Source organism: Uloborus diversus, chromosome 3 (assembly GCF_026930045.1).
Source record: "Uloborus diversus isolate 005 chromosome 3, Udiv.v.3.1, whole genome shotgun sequence".
Taxonomy (NCBI): domain Eukaryota; kingdom Metazoa; phylum Arthropoda; class Arachnida; order Araneae; family Uloboridae; genus Uloborus; species Uloborus diversus.
This window is the reverse complement of record NC_072733.1, coordinates 3,528,975-3,556,492: the sequence shown is the minus strand read 5'-3', so window position 1 is coordinate 3,556,492 and position 27,518 is coordinate 3,528,975. Positions and strand designations below refer to the sequence as shown.

At 33.9% G+C, this 27,518-nt stretch overlaps 1 protein-coding gene across 4 annotated transcripts in view; it reads left to right on the top strand.

Moving 5' to 3' along the window:
- LOC129218146 (protein PALS2-like) overlaps window positions 1–27,518 on the top strand; it is a 188,473-nt gene that overhangs the window by 78,863 nt on the left and 82,092 nt on the right. For 2 of the 4 annotated variants that reach the window (XM_054852359.1, XM_054852360.1), the window contains exon 1: window positions 25,754–25,886. The exons of 1 other annotated variant lie outside the window; for it this stretch is intronic. In XM_054852359.1, coding sequence (XP_054708334.1) covers window positions 25,799–25,886 — 88 coding nt within the window. In that variant the 5' untranslated portion in view covers window positions 25,754–25,798. Of the gene's footprint in view, window positions 1–25,753; window positions 25,995–27,518 lie in introns of those variants that run through there. One more of the 4 variants, XM_054852362.1, reaches the window with a different exon arrangement.

The window sequence follows — 27,518 nt, the reverse complement described above, 5'->3', positions numbered from 1 at the left end:
TATTCCCCTCCCCCTTTTATTCTCCTCCTTTTTAACAAATGTTGCAACCGAATCCAAGCAATTTAGTTTTTATCATGATCAAATTTTCACCGTCACTTGGGACGTTTAGCCATGAATATGAAAAATTAAGAAACAAGAACAAATTTTAAGAACAAAGGAGCTTTCCCCTATTACTTATATATACACGTATAATATATATGCATTAGTTTAAACATATACAGGGGTAGAAGTGACTGACTAGTCACATATAGGACATTTTCCACAAAAAATATAGGACAAATATAGGACACATTATATGAATAATTTTGCTATGAAAAAAGAAATAATACATATCATATATTATTCAGTTATTCTTATCAATGATTTTGTTTAAAAAAAACCTCAAACAAAATACCTTACATCTATAATGACTTTCCTGTAGTTGAAAGAATAATTTTTGAAAAAAGTGTACTTTATAGACTAAATAACTAAACAAAATTTGAACAAAGATAATTTTTATTTTTTCTTCCTCACTCACGGCCCAAGTACTAATTCCACTGCTCTTAGATTTTATATATAAACATAACCCTTTACCACTTGTATTAAGAACAAACAGAGCTTGAGAAGGATCCCTCTGACGTTTTTCAGAGTTTTTATGCATGAGTGTTTTAGCATGCTGCATCAATTGCGAAAATCCACTATTGCTTATGGGCCCTGAACAGTTGCAAAAATGGCAAAAAGCGGTAAAATCATCATTTCCTTTAGTGCACCATGCACCAAAATTTGTAGAATTAATGTCCTCCTGGTTCAATAACTCCACACGAAATGTTGTTCAGCGACGCGATTTCGCCATTATAATTCCACTTATTACAAGAAACTACGTTTTAACATCATAAGGAACTAACAATTCCACGATCTCAAAATTCCACAAAAAGAAAAGATTGCAAAAAGAAAATTCCGATCAGAAAATGCACTGAACGCAAAAATATACCAACGAAAACTAAAACCATGATGGAAAACAAAACAAACGGCTGTTGCGCCCCCCCCCCCCCTCCAATGCAAAATTCTAAATCCAACTTCAGTATTAGTTCTCTAAACTCCATCCACTATAGAGTGACGTCACATTGCTGTAGTCAATGAGAGAAGATGCCTCTTGCAGAATTTAGTCAGTTGAGTTTTTTAATTAGAAATTCGTTTGGGCACGTACTTTCAGCGAAAAATCCGATGTCAGAAAGTTTATTTACCGTTCTTTTTAAAAGATATATATGGTATAAAACGGGAATATAGGAAATATAGGACATTTTTGAAAAATATAGGAAATATAGGACGATTTTGATGCTTTTTTTGAAAATATAGGAAATATAGGATATATAGGACTACTTCGACCCCTGCATATACTAAAACAAACCCAGATATTTTTCGAGTACTAATTCTAATCACAGAAACTAGATTCTAATGCTCGTTCAAGCACGAATTCCCACGTTGATTCTTCTACAATAGTTCAGGTTTTCTTTTGAAACGGGATTAATTCTTTGCTCTTGCTTTTCATGGGTGAAATGTCTGACTGATAAGGTGTATACTGGCTGTGCATGCGCACTTCACAGTACATTGTTGTATCTACAACGAGAAGGCCTTCATTCTTTGTTGAACATTCGATGCATTTAGAACATTTTCTTCTTCGCGAATACTTATATGCTTCATAATGTCAGACGCAGATTATTCGAGCAACGACAGCTCTGATTATAGTATTTATTCTAATGACCAAGAATCTTCTGATGAAGAAAACAGCGCAGATGACAATTTAGCCAAATACACCCCCCCCCCCATCTCCGCCGAAAGAATACGTACTCTCACGACCCGACAACGATACTTGAGTCGCTAGTCACCATCTTTATTTGGGGGCCCTCCCCTCCCCTGCTTGGTGGTTGGGTGGACCGGTACCAGTCCGGAGGAAAAATTTACCGGGTTATGTCGGATCTCGAACAATTTGGCAGGGAGGTACTTGAGCACAGAAGAAAGAACGTAAGGGGGTTTTCGAACGCGAAAAAAAAAAAAAAGTTTGAATCCTAATAATAAGATCCAAAAATGGCGTTTTTCTATAATATGAGGGCAAAAAAATGCTTACAAAAATTAGAGTAAAATATCCGTGGAAACCACTGATTTTTCTGCATCATTTGTTCCAATGTCCCAAGGTGATTAGAACGTGAGTTACAACTGTTTTTAACTAATTTCAATCTTAAGATGTAGGTAAGCCTTCAATTTGAAATTCGTTGCTGCTTACGGTCATTGTTGAACAATGATTTTATAAAAATTAGTAGCGTGACGAAAATCATTGAGAAGAGAGATCTATTGCCGTTTTTTTTTTTCTTCGAATGTGAACAAAAAAGTTCTACCTTTCGTTTTGAGGCTTTTTCCATAATTGGGGAATTTAAAAGTTTTCTATTTTGGTAACTTTTTTTCGCTTCGTCAGGAAATTTTGCAGATTTTTAATATTATTTAGCCTGATCCTTTGACATAACTTTTATTTTCGAGGTAGACTGATTGAAGCCCGGGTGACGCAGCTATGAAATAAACAAGTTAAAAAATTTTTACTCAAAAACAAATAAAGAAATAAATGTAAAAGTCTAATAATATCCTATGTAACGGTTTTTGCATGAATTTGGTGATTAATTTTCAAAATTGTCTGATTTTTCTCAAAAGCTCACTTACTTATGGGTAGTTGTTACAACAATTAGCTATCTACAACCTTTGCTATAAAATGTTTTGCAACAAATCTCTAATATGTAGTTAAAAAAAAACTCGACTGCCCACTAACTTTTCCACAACAATCCGCCAGTCAAAAATTTCCCTTTTTTTGAGGGGAAGAAAAAAAAAAGAAAAGGAGAAAAAGGGGGGAGGGGATTTTCCGGTTAGATTAGATTTTTAGCTGATTTTTCAGGTTCTGCGAGTCATTTTCTTTTTTTTTTCATATAAAAAAAATAATCTTTACTTACTAATAATAAAGCAGAAAGTCTCTCTGTCCGGAGGATGTCTGTGACGCGCATAGCGCCTAAACCGTTCGGCCGATTTTCATGAAATTTGGCAAAAAGTTAGTATGTAGCATAGGGGTGTGCACCTCGAAGCGATTTTTCTAAAATTCGATGTGGTTCTTTTTTTATTCTAATTTTAAGAAAAAAAAAACTATCATAAATTACGAAATTATCATAACGTGGAACCGTAAATGGGCACAAGCCAATTGGCGAGATACGAAATTATCATAGCGTGGAACCGTAACGTCGGTACAAGCCAATTGGCGAGAAAATTCACCATACATTATTTGTAAATATACAAGCGAACCAAAAGACCATTAATTTTTCTATTACGGGCGAAGCCGTGCGGGTGCCACTAGTAATAAATAAGACAAGAAAAAAAACTGACCAGTCCGGGAGTTCTTTTAAAAAGATGTTGCCGGCCCGCGGGTCAAAAAAGGTTTTAAAAAAAAATCAATTTAGTGCTTAGGTATTATAGCAGTCACTAGCGTAATCACAAATTACAATCTGGGAACTGGGCCGTAGCCTTTGAAATGCTCCCAAGTGACTAAGATTTTGATTTAGCCAATGGCTAAATCTAGTGGCGCACATGGCAACCCCGCGGTGCGGGGGGGGGGGGCGAAAAATAAGCACTATGTTGAAATTTAAATTTTGCGGGGGGAGGGGAGAGCATCAAAGTCTATCTACGCCCCTCTCCCCATATTTTAGTCGGATCCTGCATTTGATTTGATTTCAGTTACAGTTGATGTAAACCTAACCTGACAGCGTCGTGATGTTATCATTAGGATCTGTTCAGCCTTCAAAATGCCGCCAGGCTAGGTTTTCCCCATCTACAGTTACATTTTGTAAGCAAACTCTTCTTCAATTGTAAGTTTGTAGACGTCGGTTCCGAATGACAATATAACATGTACGAAGCATTCAAGTTTATCGTTTAAAAAAAAAAACAATTGCTATTGAATTTTTTGTCGGCTTGAAAATATTAATATAGAACAGGATAAATTATAAATGTTTCAGTCTGAATTTCATTGCTAGAAAACATTGGTTTTAAGTTGGTTGGAACCAAGCACTCATGTAGCAAATACTAAGCTTCGCAGTTTTAATAAGCAATCTAATTATCCATAGAATATAAAGAACTTCATGTTAAAGTTTGTAGTAAGGGAAAATTATTTCAACTTCTATCAATTTTTTTCTAATCTAATTTTTTCAATTTTTAAATTAAATTGATTTAATTGCGCAGTTTTAAAAGTTGAACAGCAAATTTCAATAACTAAACTAGTTGATTAGCGTTTACAAAATATATAACGTCTCTCTGAACATAAGTAAATATTTCGGAATTTCGTAGTGAAATGCTTAGAGGTCCTTTTGAAGCTAGAAGAATTTCAAAATGGTTTCCAGAACAAACCGAAGAAAAGAGAAAGCCAAAATGAATACATTCCAGCTGTCATCGTCAACCTACCCCTTGCACCTCAGGGACAGCGTTCCCTCCCACTCTTTAGAAACTATTGTACGCTGGATCCCCATAATGGCTAGATTGATCAAGCAGAAGCTCCTTTGTAAAACGAAAGGAGTAGCAACCCAGGAGGTCCCGGAACCAAATGCATTGCTGGGAAGTGAACATTTCTCTTCAAAATGTTTACGCAGAAAATGACCTTTTTTGGCGAAGAAGTTCTCACAGTAAAGAGGTTAAGTTTAAAAATATTTAAAATTTTCTAAGTAACATATGGGAAAATATGGAAAAGGAAAGAAAATTGAAAACCAATCGTTTTTATCATTATTCCGCTTCCTTTATTAAATGCATCTGCTTTCCAGAAACCAATTTTTGAATTATTAAACAAACAGTGGGCCACACAGATTAGCTTCTCGGGCAACACTGCCCTAATTTATATATGCATTAATCAACTGATAGAGGCAAGCGATTTCTTTTACTTTTGCAATTTTGGCAATCCGTAACTGTTTGTGATTAAAAATTCCCGTGCCTGCGCGGCTCCAGCCTTACGGGTCAGTTTCGCGGGCCGCAGGTGAGCACCACTGATAAACAAGTAGTTATAAGAGCGAAATCTAAGCGTAGTGCAAGGGCAACTGGTTCGAGATCTCCGAGATTTTATTTTTAAAAACGAATTTCAAATGTTCGGTCTAGAAATAAGTGTTACAAATAAAGAACTTTCGGGCAGATATGATTGTACAATATTATCTCTTAGAAAAAAAAAAAAAAAAAAACTTGCTGTTTTCGCAACCGTTAGTTCTAGATGCATACTTCCAATTGCAAAAATGTTCAAAATAAGATGTAAGGTATTGAAAGTTTGAAGCAAATGTAAAAACGAGTCAAAAAATACAAAATTTAACTTTTTATATGGGCATTAGGTCCCCTAACGTATATTCAAGGAAATACTCTTCATTGAAAAAGTCTTCCAGCACAAAAAGTTTCACATTATTACGACCAATATTCACCGAGATATGAAACGCAGTATTTTGTGACTTACACCACTTCGCACTTGCCGTGAATAACACCTTTTTTTTTTGGGGGGGGGGAATATAGCAGTTAACAAGGGTTTAAAATTATATGTATGCATATAGTGTGGTTTTTCAAATTGTTGAGGTTTTGTAATGTGTTTTTGCGTAACATGGCATAAAATTCGCATTTATTTTTGAATAGCAATGAAAAATATAAATACTTTGTTTTTTACTTCGACAACCTGTTATTCTTCTGAAGGGGCGATAAATGCCAATCTCATGTTCTATATGGTCCCTTAAAACTTTGAACTCGAATATCTCCTTGAGTTTTGGACGCACAAATGTCAAATTTTTTGCATTAGTAATATCTTTCAATATAGAGTATTTAACTAGATATAAGTAGGGAACTTAGAGCCCGTATAAAAAAATTAAATTTTGTACTTTATGATTCATTTTTATTTTCACTTCAAGCTTTCAATGTCTTAACTCTGCAACTGACTTTGAACATTTTTGCAACTGGAGGTATGGAAGACTAACGGTTGCGAAAATAGAGGTTTTGCAGGTTAAAACGGAACACCCTGTATATCTTTAAATTAAGGATATCTTTAAATCGAAGTTATACTGTATATACAATATATATATATATATATATATATATATATATATATATATATATATATATATATATATATATATATATAATGGCAAGAAGTAACAAAAAATGGAATTAAACATTAAAAAAAATCAGCAAAAAAAAAAAACATTGGGAAAAATAATTATATATATATATATATATATATATATATATATATATATATATATATATATATATATATATATATATATATATATATATAAACAAAGCCAAAGGAAAAGAAAGCCAACTTTGGGATTGAACTTATCAGCATTGGAAATCTCAAAGTATTAAGTGCCAGAACTACAAAGCAACACCAAATGAATAGTTAGGCAAGCGCACTACAAAATTCAAAAAATGCATACTTTGAAGCGGCAGCCAAATTTTGAAAAGACATAAAATGGGGAGAGAATGTAATCAGGGGTCTGTCCAGGATTTTTCACAGGGTCCGTTTTTTGTGAAAAATCAAATAATTTTGTGAAAAATGAATTAATTTTGTGAAAAATCAAATAATTTTGCAAAAAAAAATTTTTTTTTTAAACGAAATTTTAGAATGTAGAGATGGCACAAACTGCATCAATTAAACTTAAAGTTAGGTGTTTTCCTCTTCTATGTCGAGAAAATCATTCTGGAGTGGTCTAATATTTGGCGGGGGGGGGGGGGGGGGGAGGACATCGCTCTCTCAAGTATCAATATTTATCTACCATTCTACATTATGTTAAATTATACTAGAAATATTTCGGTACAGTATTTAAAATAATTGTAACAAAAAAATAAATTAATAAAATAAAATTCAGAATAAGGTTCAGCATTTAACTTTTTGACTCAAGACACTCTTAAAAAGCACAGAATTTCGTTTAAAACTTATAAATTCCGTGATTTTAACAAAAATAAAAAGATATTTTAATTGTTTACCTCTTAACAAAGCGTAACAATCATCAAAAATTCTAAAAATCGGATTCCCGTAGCGGATGCAAAGAGATCGCAATTCTCAAAGTGAAGGCATCAAAAGTATAAAAACAGCTTGTGAAAGAAATATTTTTATAAAATTATTTTAAAATTGCATTTTAGAGTCCTATGCTAAACATTTCATTAATATCTGTGGACACAGTTGAAGCAAAAAAAAAAAAAAAAAAAAAAAAAATAAATAAATAAAATAAAATAAACCATCTATTCAGCATTTTAATTTTTGATTTAATAACAGAAAATGGAATTTTGCTTTAAAAACTTGAAATGAGAGTTCTAACAGAAATAAAAAGACTTTTCATTTATTTGCATCCTAATAAAGCGAGGTTAGCTTGAAAAAAGAACAAAATATGATTCTCATATCGGATGTTAAAAGATTACATATTTCAAAATGTATACATCTAAAGAAAAAAGAAACGGTAATTAAAAGAGTTTATTTAAAGTTAATCATCCTTATTAGCATCGAAAAATCAAAACCCATATAATTTTCTCCCAAAATAACAATTAAACATCGCACCACACCCACCGTAAAAATACAAATATTGACAAGCTGGTAAAATGATGGGAATATTTTCTAATCAAGTCATTATAAAGGTTCAACGCCAGATGCTAAGTGGTGATAATTTTGAAGTTGGTAACTCTATCTGAAGCGATCATATTTTTTCCCCCACCCTTACTATCCCTTTGCAGTTCTAAGTTCATTTCGCAGATACATATTATTATTGTTTATTAAATCATGAGAGGGGAGAAAAGTGCTTACCAATGCCTTTTCAGAAAAGCTTACAACAGAACCACTGCTAATTAGCTGTGATAAAACAAAGAACCATTATTTTTATTTGGCAGTTAGAATTATTTATCGCTGGAAGGCTTGAAAGAGCATCAAAAGAGTGCCGATTTTTTTTTCTTTTTTCAAAATTAGCCGATTTTGAAAAAAAATATCAATACATATTATATTAAATATTATATTAAATATATTATATTAAATATCAATTATATATATTATAATCTGATCCCTCTAATTTGTCTTAAAAAAGGTTCAAAAAATTATCGGTTTATACACAGAAATATGCGTTATTTTACTTTCAGATTTGCTCTTTCAATAAACAATTTGTGAAAGATCCGATCTTGTTTATTAGAATTTTGTGAAATGTCTGTTTTGTTTGATCGGGATTTTGTGAAAGGTCCGTTTTGGTTGATCGGATTTTTGTGAAGGGTCCGTTTTGGTTGATCGGATTTTTGTGAAGGGTCCGTTAACGGACCCAAATATCCTCTGGCCAGACCCCTGGTAATGAATATACAAATGCCTGGTGTGGAAATAATCATTTACCACCTGGCCAAAGAAAAATTCACGAACGTAACATCAAAAAAAAAAAAAAAAAACTGAAGGCTTTGTGTTTCATTACAAATGAAAAACAAAAAAGAGTAGGGGTTTCGTCCGCTTTGCTACATCCAAAAGGATAAGTGTACCAAAGCTTTTTTTCTCTTTTCTACTGTTATTTGTTTATTTGTTATATATATATATATATATATATATATATATATATATATATATACAGTCAAACTTCGTTATCGCGACACCCGGATTTCACGACTCTCCGGATGTCACGTCACTTTTTCAAAGTCCCGAACTTACGCCATACAGTTTTAATGTTAAGTGACTCCGGGTTTTTTTGGGGGCAATTCCGGTTACGACGTCACTTCGAGCTGTGCAGATTGGATCAAATATTTCTTTGCAATTGAAAAATTTTTCGTAAAATAATGAAAACATCTGGAAATGTTTGTTGTAGAAACTTCGGGCTCAGGCAAGAGATTTGACCCCTCAAAAATGGTAGGAGACGAGTAGATAATAGGGTGGTCCAAAAAAGGCCCTTTTTTAAAAATTCCTGATTTTTATTGGTCCTACCCCCTCATTTGGTTCCATCTGAGTAAAAAGTAATTCTTGTGAAGTTTGAGCTCATAATTTTAACATTTAGAGGTAGCTCAACAGCCTCAAAGTTCCGCGTCTTACCATTTTATGCCATAAATGCAGATATAAATAAAATTGACGCTAGGAAAAGTATATAATTTATTTAATTAAAATTACCTGCATTTTGTAAGTTAAAAATAGTTACATAATAATAATATTTCAACAGTTATGTATATGGCTTTCCTTAGTACACATTACAAACTCTGCTTTTTACATCCGGGATAAGCTCCTCAATGTTCTGCGACAACTTGCAACAAGAATTGGAATTGTTCTTTATTGCATGTCATTTTTCTATTAAACTGTTTTATAAGGGCTATACCCCTTTCAGCATTATCATCAACCACTGAAATTCCTCGAATAATCCTTTTTGCTTTCTTAAAGTCCTCCTGAAGCTCCCAGATTTCTGGATCTACGTGAATGAAGGTATCAGCAAAACCCATGCTTTGAAAAAATGAAATTGACCCCTTTGTCCCAAGTTCTTCAAATTTCATATCCATAAAATGTTTTAGCAAAATCCTAGGGCGCTTCACCACATTATTTTTCCCACTTACTTCATTCATCTCCTTCATCATCTGTCTTTTAATGCAGTGTGGCACTTTATTGGCAAAAAGGGCTAATGCCACGAGCTCTTCTGACAAATACCACATGTGATTGGCAAGTTTCTGAGTTGCAGTTTTGCATATGTCTTCATCAATCTTTTTATACTTCAATAAAGATTTCATTAAAATCGTTATACGGTGCATTTTGAGGCATAGAAGCAGTCGTCCAAACCTTTAAATACACACGTACAACAAATATGCATACTTTTTGCAATCCCTTTTCTTCTATTGACATGATGGTAAACTGACAGCTAAAATTCCATATTTTGAAACAATACAAAATTTTGGATATCCATCTAGCATGATGCATAGCCCCAGGTGCTACAAATTTGATACCAAGTGGAGAAGCTTTACCGAGAAATATTAAGCATAGTTCAAGATATTCTCCATAATCATTTCTCGCTTGCGTGTCACGTAGTAATCTTTCAACAAATACTATTTATTGTATCAGCCTTTACATCTGTAACTTGTGCTAAAATGTCCTTATTGTTGATGCCTATGATGTATTTGTCTTTGTTTATGAATTCCCAGTTGGCTTGGAATCGTTTAAAAAGAGGTACGTATGGTGCGGAAAAAAAACCCAAACATTTATTAAACACCGCACCAATAATTAATTCTATAATGTGATGTCGACATGGAAAATATAGTAACCTTTTCTTTAGTTTTTGCTCTAGTGAAACACGGGTACCCTTGCTTTCCCCGGTATTGACACTCGTTGTGTCAAAGCACATTGCAGAAACTTTGTCAGTTAGGCCCCAGTCCTGCAAAGCTCACCTTCTTTATTTTTTTTGTGTCATTGTACTTCTGTTTTTTTTTTTTTTTCAATAACTTCCATTGTTAATAAAGTTTTTCTAACTTGGGCTGACAGTTTTGGGGTCTTTGTATGGGTATTCTGGCTTTCTGCCAAAATTTTGTTACTTCTTCTATTGTACTTCTTGAAGATTCTTTTACAGTTTTCTTTAATTCAATATGGTTATGAAGAAACATACCCAATGCCATATGAATTGAAGGTAGTTTACTACCTGTCATCTCACTTATAGTTGAACTAAGAAGATAAACCTCTGATTTTGATCTAATTGATGTATTTGCCATGCTCAGTTATTTTAAAGTAAAGAGACATATGCATTTCAAAAATAAGGGCAAACTGCCATTCCAACCGTGGTGAAATCAAAACCAAAACAATTAAGAATACATACATAAGCAACAACAAGTTGAAAATTTATTCGATGACGACTGTTAAAGGAATAGATTTTATGTATTTACTTTTATTTACAAAAGTATTTACAAAATGGCTAGTGTTAAGTCTCTATATAAAATAGCAGTTTTATGAAGCAATTGTTTTCTTGTTAATAAAAATAGCAATTGTATTTTACCTTAGTAAGGTCAATGATCGTTTATCGTACGCGTTCTATTCAGCAATGATGAAAACTTTATCTGCGTTGAGCTACCTCTAAATATTATCGAAATGTTTTAAAATTTTGTCTGGTTTATTTTTTATTACATTGGAACAAAATGGGAGGGTAGGACTCAAAAAATTTTCACCTTCGAAATTTTTGACCACCCTAGTAGATAAGTTCTGAAAAATACACGTTTCAGACTTAGACATACGGACAATGGAAAGGAATTCAAAGCGGGTGGATTGTAATGCTGGACGAGGAAAATCGAGGAGAAGACAAAGACCATAGCTACCAAAAGCTAAGTGGTAGGTGATCATCACTACAAGCTTCTCCCATGGAGGAAAAAGAGATGAGAGCTCCTCATTATATTGAAAAGGAACACAACTCTAAAATGGATAAAAGAATTAGAAAGAGTTTTCACCTTCAAAAGATGCGGCTAGACCATCAAAATCTAATCAAATTGCAGACAAATGTGAAGAGTCTTGAACTGGTTTCTTTTTTGCTGATATCTGAGGTTGTAATTCATTGATTTAAAAAAAAAAAAAAATTGGGAACTCCCCTTGCTTTTGAGTACTTTTTAAGGGGTGTACTGAAATATTCAATTAATCTTGTAAGAAAATAATTCAATTCACTTGTTCTACTGTTGCTCTTAATGTTTCTGAAGACAACTAGGATCTACACTCCTGTTTGTGAAAATTGCAACACCATGAAGGAAGCATCGTAGTTGAATGAAACTTAATACACAGTTGAGTGGTAATGGTACAAATAAATGATTACATTTTCAAACCAAACAAACAATAAAAAGAGATAGCAATTAGCAGGGCCCGACTAACTAAATGTGAGGCCCAAGGCCCACAAAGCTTTGGAGGCCCCCCTCTCTATTCTATCACTCTAAGTCAATGCAAAATAATGTTTAACAATATTTAAGAGGTATGTTTTCAATTAATAAATCATTAATTTTCATTATTTTCACAAAAATGAATGATTTTTTAATGCTATGTATGAGTTTTTAAAAAATCGGGGCCCCTAAGGAAGATGAGGCCCCAGGTCCAGGCCTAATTGGCCTGTGCTGTAATCAGGCCCTGGAAATTAGTATTTTGTGTGACCACTTCGTGCCGCAATAAGAGCTGCTACACGACTCGGCATGGAGTGAAACAAAGTTTGAATATCTGCCTGCGGAAGAGCGTTCCATATTGTTTGTATGCGCAACCAAAGTTCGTCTGTCGAAACAACAGGACGAGGATCACGAGCGAGACGCCGCCCAACAAAATCCCACACATGTTCAATCGGTGACATATCTGGGGAATATGCAGGCCAAGGAAGAAGCTGTACCTGCTGCGAATCAAGGTAAGATTAGACAGTCCTGGCGAAATGCTGACGGGCATTATCCTGCTGAAATACAGCCCCTGGCAATCCTTGCAGGAAAGGAATAGCTTAGAGCTGTAAAACTTCGTTTATGTATCGGGTACTGTTCAAATTGCCCACAATTAGTTGCAATTGTGATCGTCCATGATATGCTATGGCACCGCAGACCATAACTCGGGTGTTCGATAATGCACTCCGGAATGTGCCGTTCACCGGCATAGCGCCTGACACGAATTCGGCCATCATGGTGCCACAAATTGAAGCGGGATTCGTCAGAAAAGACGACCTACTGCCAATCAGCACGCCAGCTGCTGTGCACATTGGCCCATTGTAACCGCAGGCGGCGATGGTTTTGCGTGAGAGGAATCCTGTATAAAGGTATCCTTGCGCTCAGCCCATGCTGCAGCATACGTCTCCGAATTGATGAAGCACACAACGAAGCACCTGTTGCTGTTGACCACTGCCGCCAATTGTCTAGAAGAAGCTGTGCGGTCCGTCAGTGCCATACGCACCAGGTGTCTGTCATCGCGAGCTGACGTCACATTTCGGGGGTCAACTCCCGGTTTTTCAGCTATCCGACCCTCGGCCGTTCACTGCTTCTAAACACGCATGATTGTGCTGCTGATACGCTGCACACGAGCGGCTACTGCACAATAAGACAATCCAGCTTTACGAAGGCCGACGAGTCTGCCCCGTTCAAACTCCGAAATTTGCTCAAATTTCGCTTTCTTTCGTCGAAGAGGCATAGTAAAGATTCAGTTAACGTTTACTCTGGCATATGACCACCGATAATCATACACGCCTCGCTATAGCCGTCTATTTATATCCGGTTCGATCCGCCGTTCAGAGGGCGCTGCTCAGCATACACATGCGCTACCAGTCTGCTATTCTAATCATTTGCATATCATGCCTTACTTTACATTTCCTGCAATTTTCAGCTCACTCCCGTAAGTCCTTCGTGGTATTGCAATTTTCACAAACAGGAGTGTAAAAGCGTGTACCAACATATCCTAGTGTTTTACCTAAAAATATCATTTTCAATTTAGACATAGCTAAGATTAGTGCTGCCGAGTCGGAGAGTAAAGGACCGACTTCGACTACGGGAATTTTACAGCCTCAGACTCCGACAGCACTGGTAGAGTATGAGGATTTTGAAGGAAAATGACCGACTCCGAGTCTTTAAATTTAAAACCTTCAACTCCTTTACCACAAAATGAGCCCGACTGCGACTCCGCAGCCCTGGCTGAGATAAATGTGAAGTTGTTGTTTTGCTGCTTCCCACTTATCAGCAATGTTGATTGAAAATAAGTGTTTGTGGTTGTATTTAGAAATTAAAAAAAGTCTAATGCTATTAAACATTTTTATTGGAAGTACACCCAAACTAGATATTATTCGGAATCATAATTGTTATCATTATAATTAGTCGCGGATCTCTTTAGAGACGTAAAGTATGTATTGCTTCTTTTGAATCATATTTTGTTCTCGCACGGAAACCAGATCATTCTTCTTTTTGATTGGAATGGATGGTTTTTCTGTATAAACTGGATTTGGTAGACCTTGTTCTCTTTTTGCTTGAGTTTTTCTTCTTACGTCAATTGTACGAGCATTATACTCTTTTTCAGGAAAAGAAGTCTTGTAAAATATTGAATTCGGGAGTCTCTTCTGAACAGGATTAGTAAAATAGTTCTAAAAAAAAAAAAAAATTCAGACTAAAAAAACTTCGAAAATCACGTCAACAAATTTTCATTAAAACGAGTTGATGTGTGCATCACATGACTTCCTTTTACTCCAGTTTAATGTCATTTTCTCATTATTGGCAGTTTTAATATGATTCAATACACTGTAAAAAATCTCGGAAAAGTCTCTGAATATACAAAAAAGCTTTCCGTAATACACAGATCATGGGTGCAAGTTTGGGGATGTGTTCAAGACAGAAAATATTTTGAGCCCCCCCCCCCATACACACATGGGTGCTTAAGGAAAAATTTACGATCATAAATGTTGTAGATTTTGAGTATGGCAGTTTTGGAATCTGTGTTTACTTTGAATTTTTCACTTTTGACTTTTCTAACAATATGGACCTAGTAGTTTTAATTGTAATATTTGAGAGGTTTGATATCGTAGTTAGAAAAAACACCAATAATTGGGGGTCTGGGGGCTCTCCCCGAATTCAAAAACTTCAATTTTTTTAAATTGAAGTCTAAAAAGCGCAATGATAGGCCATTTTGGTAAAGTTCAGGGAAAGGGGAGGTTCAGGGTACCAAAATCACAATACTGGGTGATCTTCAAAAATATTACAGAAAGAGGGAGGGGGCGCTGGCTCTCCCCGAAATTGAAGCTTTAAAAACGAAATTGTACTCCCTCTTTCATAACATTTACACGCTTTTTGAATGCATTATCGAAGGGACGGAGTTCAAGAACTCTCCTTCGGCAATATTTCGAAATTGAAGTTCCAAAAACGCAATTTTAGGCAATGTTGGATGATGTTAGGAGTAAAAGCAATTGGGGCTCCAAGCCATTAGTTTTTCTGCCAATCTTAAATCTTTTTATTGCAGCAATAAAATCGCATTTGACATAAGATTTTCACTTTTGCAACATAAACCAGTTTTGATCGAAAAGTCTCCCCAAAATAGCGCGAACAAACCAGAAAAGAATGAAAGGTGGGGGAAGGGTACGGGCGATTAATGAACTGGCAAATGAGAAAAAAAAAAAAAACGAAAGGACACACACCTCCAAAAGCACGTTGTAAACAAAACAAGCTCATGGCGGAAAATCAAGAGAATGTCCATGTAAATTCGTGGTTATGGAAAGATCCTGCAATTAAAAGCATATTTTTCGAACACTCAATTTTTCTTTTTTTAGTAAAAACTGAAGGAAAGTAATAGAATTTCTTTCCGTCCCGACCTCCGTCTCGGAAATTTTGTCCAAGACGAAAATCCGTCCTGAGACGGAAGGTCTTGCACCCATGACACAGATTCGTACGCCCTCAGCAGTTTTCTGCTATTATCAAAAACCTTTCCCGTTTAACAAGAAAGTAAGAGTCGACGCATGCGCAGCTCGTACGGCAATTTTATAGTCCAGCAGCAAATCCAAACTGAAACTCGTGAAAGCAAGCAATGAAAACAAGTGCTGACTCATGTGCAACTCATCAAGGGGATTAGTAGAAGTTTTGTTCCTCGCATGAATTCACTGAAGATAATTTTGAAGTCTTATATTTTCCTGCTAATGTATCGTCATGAGATTGAATTTGAAGCTATGTCGCTTATTTTTAAGTACGAAGTGCAACTTCTCGACGCATGCTCGCGGAAGGAATACAAACTGAAATCAAAAACCAAAAACCTGCCGAGAGGACGCCATGTAAATTCGTTGCGTTGCATAACTTGTGTAGGTAATTTACTTTTTTCTTGGATACTTTTCTTCTTTCTACCAAATGGGTAATTTTTGTAGGCAGAATTTTATTCTGTCATAAAAATCACCTTTTTGGTGACCAAAGTCTGCAAAAGACCACCACCGACGAATAGGTAAGTCGCTTTGCAACTCTATTACTTTAAAGTGATTTAGTTCATATAAATCTCGTTAAAAAAAACTATTTTTCTCAGTATCATTTTTTCGTTGCGAACTATTGCAATTTGAAAATATTTTACATTACATAGAACACATATTTAAAGTGCAAGTGTGTCTAGTTTTATTCTGAAAATTTATGAATTGAAGATTATAAAAAACTTTAAATAAGTGTTATTGTGTACTTTGTTTTTATGTGTCAATCTCAGTTAATATTTGGCTGAACATTTATGTATCGAGCATTATGAATTAAATGTTATAATATGCAAATTGTCAGGTTTGATAGTTCGTCTTTAAGATTGCATGTTTTCATTCTCTTGTAAACAGTGTAGCTAGATTGTATGAAGTAAAAAAAAAAAAAAAAACTATCTCTTGTAATTAGGAACATAGTGCTTCAGTATTATCTAAATGACGATATCTCTTTAAATATTTGCATTAGAGAAACGCTTTAAATTAGTTAAATGTGTATTAATTTCTTTAACAAATAGATTCATATATGTATTTAAAAGTGTCTTCATTTTTTTCGTTTTACAAGCCTCAATTTTACCAAAAGCAAAGCAAAAAAAAAAAAAAAAAAAAAAAAGACTTAATAAAATAAATAATTTTGTATTTTTACACCATATTAAAGTATTTGACTTATAATTTATATGATACTTTGATTTATGATTTATATTATACATGAAATATTGTTTATCTCAGCAGAGCTTCATTAGTACGATTTATTTTAGTTGCAATGTACCTGCCCTTAAGGGAAAGAAGCTGCAAATATAACAAACAAGAATTATTTCCCAATAATATATTTTTGTATATATATGAAAAACACAAGCAATGAAAAGCAATGAGAAAAAGAAAATTAAAAGTAGCAATTATTAGAATAAAGTTGAAAGGTTGAATTCGGAGCTCATCAGCCGTGGAAGATTCGATAAATATGGTCAAAAGATATTAAACTACTTACTAAATAGAGAGTGTTTAAGCTCTAATATATGCGTTACATTGAGCCAAACGCACCATATGCTAAACTATAAGCAATAAACAAGAGCTTAAACCTAAAATTAAAAGTAGGGTTTTTTTACCTCGGCTAAATTAAGAAACAAGTCCCTATAATTTGTCTTCCTCAGGACAGTACCTACTGCATGCATACTAGTTTAATGTAGGACAGTCAGGAGGAATGAGTCAGTGGCAAAAATGGAACAGCTGCATTTACATGCCAAAATAAAAAGTAATATTATTTCACGTCATTGTTTTAAAAGTGGATCATTTTTAAAAAACTATGTTATTAATATGCAATGTACATATGGGGAGAAGACGAGGGGCGTTCACCACGCACACTGTGCCATTGACATTTTCAGGGGGTTGCTTTTTCTTGGGGGTGGCGCTTTACAGCATTTTATGGGCGCACCATCACTCTTATGGTGTGGGGGGGGGGGATTCTCGTATATATGAAATGGAATAATCATGTAATAGAGTTCAATGTTTTAATAAATAAAATATATATTGCATTTTGTGCACACTGTAAAAATAAAATCAGTAACCTATTTTGAATAAGTATTTATATTTGTGATGAGCTGGAAAAGGGCAAGAACAGAAGAATCAACCCGAATGGTTCCAGCAGGGGAACTTGGTGTCATATTTAAATTCATCAATTTCTCTGTTGGTACTTTTCGGTACACTTTGTTCGTCAGAGAAATTGACTTGAGGTGAACGAATTCCGGAACGCGAAGGGTAGGTAAGTCCTGTCAAATTTTATCTGAAGATAAAAGCTATCAAGTTTGATACAAGATATGTTTTTAAGTTCTGCATTAAAAATACTATATGTTGATAGTTTTGTCTTGAAAATATTGAGAGAAAAATTGAAGTTTAAGATTGTTTAACAAACAATCCCCACTTTTCAGAAGGTACCCCCCGCCCTCCAATTCCCCGACGATTTTATGATTAGGAATGAAACTACTAGATTATTTCATAGTTTTTCAAAAATTTATAATTGTGCATATGTTATGCTGTTAACCATGCTGTTTGTCACTAGAAATTCAAAAAAAAAAAAAAAAATCCACGAATGATTCTAAAATTGCTTGTATTATTGCACTTAGATATGAAAGAATTGAAACTGATATGGTAAGCAATACTATAATAAAGAATTATATTTTAGAAAAAATCACGGAAAAAGGATTCCGAAATTCTCGGAAACGTTTTTGAAAATTGTTTGGAGAATTCCGAAATACTCGGAAACGTTTTCGAAACTTTCATGAACCACAGCTGCACAGAATACTCAGAAACATTTCTGGAAATTACGGAAAGAGGAGTCCGAAATACTCAGAAATGTTTCTGAAAATTACAGAAAGAGGATTCCGAAATACTCAGACACGTTTCTAGACATTACAGAAAGAGGATTCCGAAATACTCAGAAACGTTTCTGAAACTTTCATGAACCACAGCTGCACGATATACTCAGAAACGTTTCTGAAAATTACAGAAAGAGGATTCCGAAATACTCAGACACGTTTCTGGACATTACAGAAAGAGGATTTCGAAGTACTCAGAAACGTTTTTGAAACTTTCATGAACCACAGCTGCAGGATATACTCAGAAACGTTTCCGGATTTTTTTTACAGTGTAGTTTACTCTCTAAATATCACTAACAGTGGCCAAATTGAAACTAGATTTAAAAAAAAAAAAAATCGCCAAATTTCTCGCCAAGTTGGCGACAAAACTTAGCGACCAAAAGACTGGCGATATATCGTCAAGTGTCCGCCAAATTATAACACTACGTGAGTTTACATCGAAATTAACAATGATTTCCCCCCCAAAAGGGGCAAAACACCCCCTCTGAAGCAACCAAAAAGGAAGGTGCACAACTAGACCCCACTAGGAGTCTATGTACCAAATTTCAACTTTCTAGGACATTCCGTTCTTGAGTTATGTGACATACATACACACATACGCACATACATACACTGTAAAAAAAATCCGGAAACGTTTCTGTGTATATCGTGCAGCTGTGGTTCATGAAAGTTTCAGAAACGTTTCTGAGTATTTCGGAATCCTCTTTCTGTAATGTCCAGAAACGTGTCTGAGTATTTCGGAATCCTCTTTCTGTAATTTTCAGAAACGTTTCTGAGTATTTCGGAATCTTCTTTCTGTAGTCCAGAAACGTGTCTGAGTATTTCGAATCCTCTTTCTGTAATTTTCAGAAACGTTTCTGAGTATTTCGGAAGCCTCTTTCCGTAATTTCCAGAAATGTTTCTGAGTATTCTGTGCAGCTGTGGTTCATGAAAGTTTCGAAAACGTTTCCGAGTATTTCGGAATTCTCCAAACAATTTTCAAAAACGTTTCCGAGAATTTCGGAATCCTTTTTCCGTGATTTTTTCTAAAATATAATTCTTTATTATAGTATTGCATACCATATCAGTTTCAAGTCTTTCATATCTAAGAGCAATAATACAAGCAATTTTAGAATCATTCGTGGATTTTTTTTTTTTTTTTGAATTTCTAATGACAAATAGCATGGTTAACAGCATAACATATGCACAGTTATAAATTTTTGAAAAATTATGAAATAATCTAGTAGTTTCATTCCTAATCACAAAATCGTTGGGGAATTGGAGGGGAGGGGTACCTTCTGAAAAGTGGGGATTGTTTGTTAAACAATCTTAAACTTCAGTTTTTCTCTCAATATTTTCAAGACAAAACTATCAACATATTGTATTTTTAATGCAGAACTTAAAAACATATCTTGTATCAAACTTGATAGCTTTTATCTTCAGATAAAATTTGACAGGACTTACCTACCCTTCGCGTTCCGGAATTCGTTCACCTCAAGTCAATTTCTCTGACGAACAAAGTGTACCGAAAAGTACCAACAGAGAAATTGATGAATTTAAATATGACACCAAGTCCCCCTGCTGGAACCATTCTGGTTGATTCTTCTGTTCTTGCCCTTTTCCAGCTCATCACAAATATCCTTATATATTATTTCTGTAGCCTGTTTTTGGTTTCTACGCCAGATTTTCCTCAATTCTTGATCGATTTCTTTGATTTACACCTGATTTTAAAGCTTATGGGGCTGGCTACTGACGAAAAATAGACCCACGGTCTAAAAATTGTTTTTTTCAGCCGAAAAACCTGTTTTAAAGAACCAGAATGAGGTTTTCGGTTAAACTTATAACTTTAATTTGCTCTATGACCGACAGAGCTGAATAGCTTGATCGGCAGAGCGTTCTCTTCGTAACCAGGAGAATGCGTGTTCGGGCCCACGTCCAGACAATCTGCAACAAAAAATTAGAGAAATATCGCGTATTACATGAACCCTTAATTAAGTGAATAACAACTATGAACGAATAGAATAAGTAAGAAGGAAACGCTCCTTGCTGATATGAAAACTTGAAGTGACTTTGTGCTAAATTACTTCGGAATTGTACGTTTTTCTTTTTAAGATTTGGCTCTGGTAAGAAAATTAAAGCATAATGTAAGCGAAAATATAAGTAACAGGTTTAAGATTTCAGACTACAATAGAATTGTTTTTTGTTCAGAAAAAAATAATAAATCGTATATTGAAATATATATTCTTCTAATGAGTTTTTGACTCTTTGTACAAATAAAAAAATTACTACCTCAATTTGAAGGGTAAAATATATATTTTTTCTTCTTTTTGCAAAAAAAAAAAAAAAAAAAAAAATTGCTTATCACATTTTTACTACATTCGAAAAGCTACGCTTAAAAAAGAGCATAGTTTAATTTATTTTGTATTTTAACCGTGCTGTTAAATGATGAACACGTGCTGCCATCTAAGTCATAACGGTTCAAGCAGCCTGCGGTAACAAATTGTAAAAATTTTCAAAAATAAAACCATTTTTCTTCAATATCTTATCTTATATATTATTTCCCTCTCATTTTAAAACTTATCAGGCTGGCTAATGACGAAAAATAGACTTACGGTCGTAAAATCAAGTTTTCGAAAACACCCCTTGCTGTTTCAAAACCTTGATGCCTGCAGTTCTTATGATTTTTTTTTTCAGTAAAGTTCTAATGCAGTTTTTCAATTTTTTACGTCGCTTTCGGCAAAAAAAAAAAAAAAAAAAGCCTGTGTGTGTTCATATTTTAATAAAGCTTAAAAGCACCGGACTTAGTTGTTCGGTTAAACTGATAAGTTTTTTTCGATAGAGCGTTCGGCTATAAACTATCTGAACTTCGGGCAAGCTTGGGCTGTCCGACATAATATCAAATTTATATTAGTATTACGCATTACATGTACACATAACATGCACACGTAATAAAATAAATGCAGTGGGAATGCTACTTGGTGTTTTGACTCCTTTATGCAGGCTGCAGTTATCATTCGGATAAGTTGACTGTTAATCGAAAGGTGTTTTTCCCTTTCTTTAAGCTTTGACTACATCCAGATCACTCAGCATAATGTAAGCATAAAAAAGTATTAGAATTACCTAAAGGAAATCTTTTTTGCGCAGAAAAACATTTTCATTGTATGCTGAAACGTAGATGTTTCTAATAGCAATGTTCGACCTTTTGTACAAATGAAAAAATACTACGCCAAATTAAAACTACGAGTTTCACCCAGTAAACCTTTAATTTTTTATTCGCGCGAATACGATATAAAACATTAAAATTATTATCAACTTCATTAGCAAGAAATCATTTTCTACTCCTCTGCTTTCTGCTGAAAAAAAAAACATTTTGTCTACGTTCGAAAAATTACACTTAAAAAACGGACTCAATTCAACTGGTTTTGGTTTTGAATTTTAAGTGTTCGATTAAAAGAGAAACATGTGCGGGCATTTAAGCCGTAACGGTTAAAGCAACCTTCTATGTGAAATAGTTCAATATTCAAAGATAAAAACACTTATTTTCAATCTAATTTATTACTTCTCTAGAATGTTTGTTTTAATCGCTTCGTGAGATCTTCGTCATTCTTTATTCAAATTCCATGCGTTACGAATAATTTTAAATCGTATCATGCTGGTTAATGACAAAACATGGAAGCATGATCTTATTATTATTATTATTATTTTTTTGGTAAAAAGCTTTTTTGCTGTTTTTTACTACGCATTCCTTCAATGAATAGCTTTCAAAAAGGAAGGCGCACATACTAGGTTTGTTGGGGTGCAGGGTTGTTAATCAGACTGGCGCCAATTCGAATCCGTGCCAATAAATATCTCTTTAATGTTTCTTTCTTTTCCCGTCAGATGCTCACATGGGCAGGACTGTACTTGCCACAACCTGTTTTTTCACATGCACAATTATTGCTTTTTCACGAGTCACTACTCAGCCACTTTTAATGATATTTATGTTTGCATTGAAAATATATACGACCAAAAGGTGAGCGATGATCAAATTATCACAACGTTGTATTTAACGAGGTTTGTTACTGATGTCTTTAAATTACATGCGTTCTCTTCTGCGCTTATTTTTTTTCGGTTCCTCTTCATAATGTTCTTTCTTTGAAAATTTTAAAGAGCGAAATGTCTTATGAAACGATTCGAAGCACAGTGCGGAGTTCCGCACGGGTCGACTATTAAATACATATTCAAAATAGGTTACTGATTTTATTTTTACAGTGTGCACAAAATGCAATATATATTTTATTTATTAAAACATTGAACTCTATTACATGATTATTCCATTTCATATATACGAGAATCCCCCCCCCCCCACCATAAGAGTGATGGTGCACCCATAGAATGCTATAAAGCGCCCACCCCCCTAAAAAAGCAACCCCCTGAAAATGTCAGTGGCACAGTCTGCGTGGTGAACGCCCCTCGTCTTCTGCCCATATATACATTGCATATTAATAACATAGTTTTTTAAAAATGATCACTTTTAAAACAATGACATGTAACAATATTACTTTTTTTTTTTGCATGTAAATGCAGCCGTTCCATTTTTGCCACTGACTCATTCCTCCTGACTGTCCTACATTAACTTAGTATGCATGCAGTAGGTACTGTCCTGAGGAAGACAAATTATAGGGACCTGTTTCTTAATTTAGCCGAGGTAAAAAACCCCTACTTTTAATTTTAGGTTTAAGCTCTTGTTTATTGCATATAGTTTAGCATATGGTGCGTTTGGCCCAATGTAATGCATATATTAGAGCTTAAACACTCTATTTTGTAAGTAATTTAATATCTTTTGGTCTTTTGACCATATTTATCGAATCTTCCACGGCTGATGAGCTCCGAATTCAACCTTTCAACTTTATTCTAATAATTGCTACTTTTAATTTTCTTTTTCTCATTGCTATTCATTGCTTGTGTATTTCATATAAAGGGTGTCCCAAAATTAACGCAAGATTTGAATTTGCCGCCATTTTTGCAATCCTTTTTTGTAAAAGGAAGTAAAAATCATCAAATTTTAAGCAATGTCCCCCTCCTCCCAAATCGTCATTCGATTGCAGATTATATATCCCCAAAACCCCGATTAGCAGTTCCGTAAAACCGTCATAAATAGAGCTAAAACTCCTTATGAAAATTGGATCAAGAGCTACGATCATCGTAAAAGTCTTCAATAAAGTTAAAACCAAATTGTCGTCTGCCTACTACAGAAAAAACATTGAATCACGGAAAAAAAAAGAGAAAAAGAATGATAAGGGAAAATGAAGAATGAAAGCGAAACTGACATTAAAAAAAACCCCGTCAAGATAGCGCCCTTTTTTGGATCGTCTGTAAAATGCATTTCCAGATATAAATCCTAAAGAATTAAAATTCGTTTTAAAACATTCATAAATCCAGAATTTGCGAAAAAGAATGAAAAAGAAAAATGAAATCATTTTTTCAATCGCCTGCGAAAAAACAAAACTGCAGCTAATGAGTGCTACATTGAGCACACATTTCGGCTATTTGTTCACCTTTACAGTTATAACTCTAGAAGTAGAGGTTACAAAGAGACAGACTGACAAACATACAGACACACAGGCAGACACAAAGACAGATGCCTACATATTTTAATAGGATAGATTATGCATATAAAAATAACCAGAAAAAGTGTTCCGCATATTTTTTACTAAACAATATCATTTTAAATAAAATATTCACTAAACAGACACACAAAAAAATAAATGAAAATTCCTATATAAAATAAAATATTTCTTTTTTTCTATCACTAAAAGTATACATTTCTATAAAATTGTGAATAGAATTAATTCTGTTGAAAACTTTCCCAAAGAATTTCTTCCATAAAATCTTCTATAGAGTTCTATAGAAAACTTTTCCAAAGAACTTTCTTATAGAAAATGTATAGATTTTTATACTGCTGTGGCAAGGTAAAGCAGAGCATCTGCAAAAATGAGGTTTTGAGATTTTTAGTGGAAACCAAATCAGCAAGCTTGTAAAATAAAGCTGAAGTACAATAGATGATAAATATGCAAAAAAAAAAAAAAAGGATACTGCTCTTCACCTTCCCACGGCAGTATAGAAAACTATAATAATGCTATAATTGGGAACTAAATATTCACCTTTTGATAATGGTGAATATTGCGCATTTTTTTCACTCCTATTTTTAGAATGCAACAGAAGTTGTAGATAGATAAATTTTAAATCTACTTAGCTTTAAATTGTGACAGTACATACTTCGATCAAATAGAATTTTTTCTGTTGCAGATCGGCATTAACTACTATGATGCCTAACAGAGTAACAATACCTGAAAAACTTCGGACAGCTTTTAAAAGCATTTTATAGTTGAAAATAAAATTATCACATGCTTGCTGAAAAAAAAAAAAATCATGAAAAAAAGAAATTAATGTGCGGTAATATGTTAGAGCAACATTAGCAAATTTAATATTTTAGTGCTCATATTTAGTGAAACAGAAGGATATCTAATTTAACCTAGTGTTGCCCTAAACTAAGATGAATTTTGGAACTTCTGCAACACTAAGTTATGATTTGCACGCAAAAGATTTGAATATATAAAAATTTTTTCGAACACTCCACTAAATAAAGTCACATTTGGTATTAACAAGACCATAAACTCATTTTTTTTCTTTAAGATGTCTTACTGTTGCTCTGAGACGACGATTTATATATATATATATATATATATATATATATATATATATATATATGCAATTTTATCCTTAAATTCAAGTTTTGAATCGATTGCAATTGTTCATTTGATTATATTCTTTCACTTAATAGGTCTAAAATTTAAGATATTCTTCTTACTCTATACTGTCCTAGCTTGAAAGGAAACGCTGTTAAGTATACGCAGCTGGCGCAATTTATTAGCTACGCAAGGTGAATTTCCGCGTATTTATATCCTTCCTTACGTGATGCAAGCGCAGTCTTCTCAAGAAGCACACGCCCTCTGTTCTCTATTAGAAACGATTCAAAAGCTGTTACGGTAATGAGAATCGGACAATCAAGCATTCAGTGCTGCCATTTAGCGAGCTGTTCATTGTTCGCTCTCGCTGTCATGGATCGATGATTAAATATTCATTTTCACGTGCATTAATTTTTTTGTATCGTTTGAGAAGTTCAATTCTCGCGCGGTTTGTTTAGATCGGAAGTTTCTGTTGAGAATGTTCTGTTGCTAATTTCGTTTTGGCGATGCGTTTGGCGAGATTGTGGTAACGTTCTTTTATGTTAACCTCGCTTATGGACAAATAGCGCCATTTAACGATTGTAAATCATCTTCAACTGAATCCGTATGTCGAACTTTTCCATGTGGTTTGACGATGCATTGAAAACAATGCAGACTTTTCGACGACTTTGGTTTTGATGTGTAATAACAGTACACCTCTGGGAGAATATTGCAATTTATTTACAGCCCCTTGTTTGAGTGACTCAGCATTGTTGTTTGCTTGACTGGGTTTTGTTCGTTGGCGTGTTTGTGGTCAGCCGTCGTCATGGTGATATGTGGTAGTAAACATGATGGAGAGGATAGCCGTAAACTATTAAGAAGTATGGAAAACGTAAACGAACAGAAACATGGGAGTAAGTTTTTAAATAAAGTGGAGGTGCTTGATTAAAAAATAAGTTTGCTCTAAATTATGAGTTGTTTTTGATAAAAATTGCTTGTCATGGAAGGCATTGTTTTCTCAGGTATTCGTTTTGAAAATTTTTTAAACAATATTTTTTACTGTGTTTATGTGTTGTGATTATGTGTGTGTGTGTGTGTGTTTTTTTTTTTTTTTTAATGTTTTCTCTGTTGTTTTCCTTTCTGTTTTTGTGCGTTTTGATAATTTTTCATTTAAGAATTCCAAGTTTCCACCTCACGCCCCGCCCATAAGAAAGTTTAACTGGGTTTTGGATTACGAAACATCCTTTTGCGAAGTGAAAATACCAATACATTTTTTTTTATCGTGTGTGTGTGTGTGTGTGAACAATATACAGTGGCTCCCAAAAGTCTTCGTACACCTACGACTTTCAACGAAATAGGCCCCAAATCATTGGTTAGAATTAATATTTCGGAATAGGTATTTAATTATAAGATCTATGATCAATTTTAAACAAAACTGCATGAAAAGTTTTTAAAAAATATTAAAACTTAATTTTTTAAAAATCAAAAACCTAAAAGTGCCGGAAATTTTATCTCACAAAAGTCTTCGTACACTTTATAAAATGTCTATATATTATTGAATAATCTAACTTTTGATTAAGTTATTAGTTAGTAGAATATCATACAGTATTCATAACACCTTTTAAACGTCTGGGAATAGATTTCATTCTTTTTCTTGCATTTTTTAGCGAAATTTCTGAGTAAGTGTTCTACCACATTTCGAGTATTACTATTTCTAGCTCTATTTTCGTTTTAAAGCCTTATTTTCGGAATCTAGCCTCCAGATATCTCTAAATACGTTACATTAAGTTACAATCTGGAGATTGAGGGGTATTTTCTAAACTTTAGGACAATTTTCGAGGTATTAGACGCAAACGTTGAAAACCGTGTGCTTCTTATCGTTATCTTGATAAAAAACAAAGTTGTTTCCAATAACCTAATTTTTAGCTAAAAGCTTAAAATTGGTTTTTAAAATATTTACAGGAACAGCATGATTCATTATTTCATCAAAAAATTACTAACAACCAAGTCCTGATGCTGATATGCACCCTCACACTAAAACACCTTCACCGTCCTGATTAACTGATCCAACTAAGTTCTTAATGTTAAGTTCCTAATTTTTTCTTCTACTTACAGTTACACAACAATTTAACCAAAAATGTTGAATTAATTTTTATCTGTAAGTAAGACATGATTCTAAAGTGTTTTAGCTTATTTATCATTGATTTTGGGACGAAAAGCGTAAGCTTTCTGTTTTTCGCACGACCAAGAAAATTTCTGCGGGAAGAGGTCCCAGTTAATCCAGCTAATCAAAGAACTTGGCGAACAATTTCAGGTGAAAATTAAATGTAAAATGTTTCATTTAACTCCACAGAAACTTTTACAGTACTCGAATGTGTATTTTTCATTAATTTTTTAACTTTAAATCTACGATCACGTTTTGTCAACTTTGCCGGTTGACCTTTTCTTACCTTGTTTTCGGTCCGATTCCTTTCTTTAAAGCATTTTATCAAGCACTTTACTATACAAACGAATAAATTAACTAATTTAGAGACATTTCAAACCAA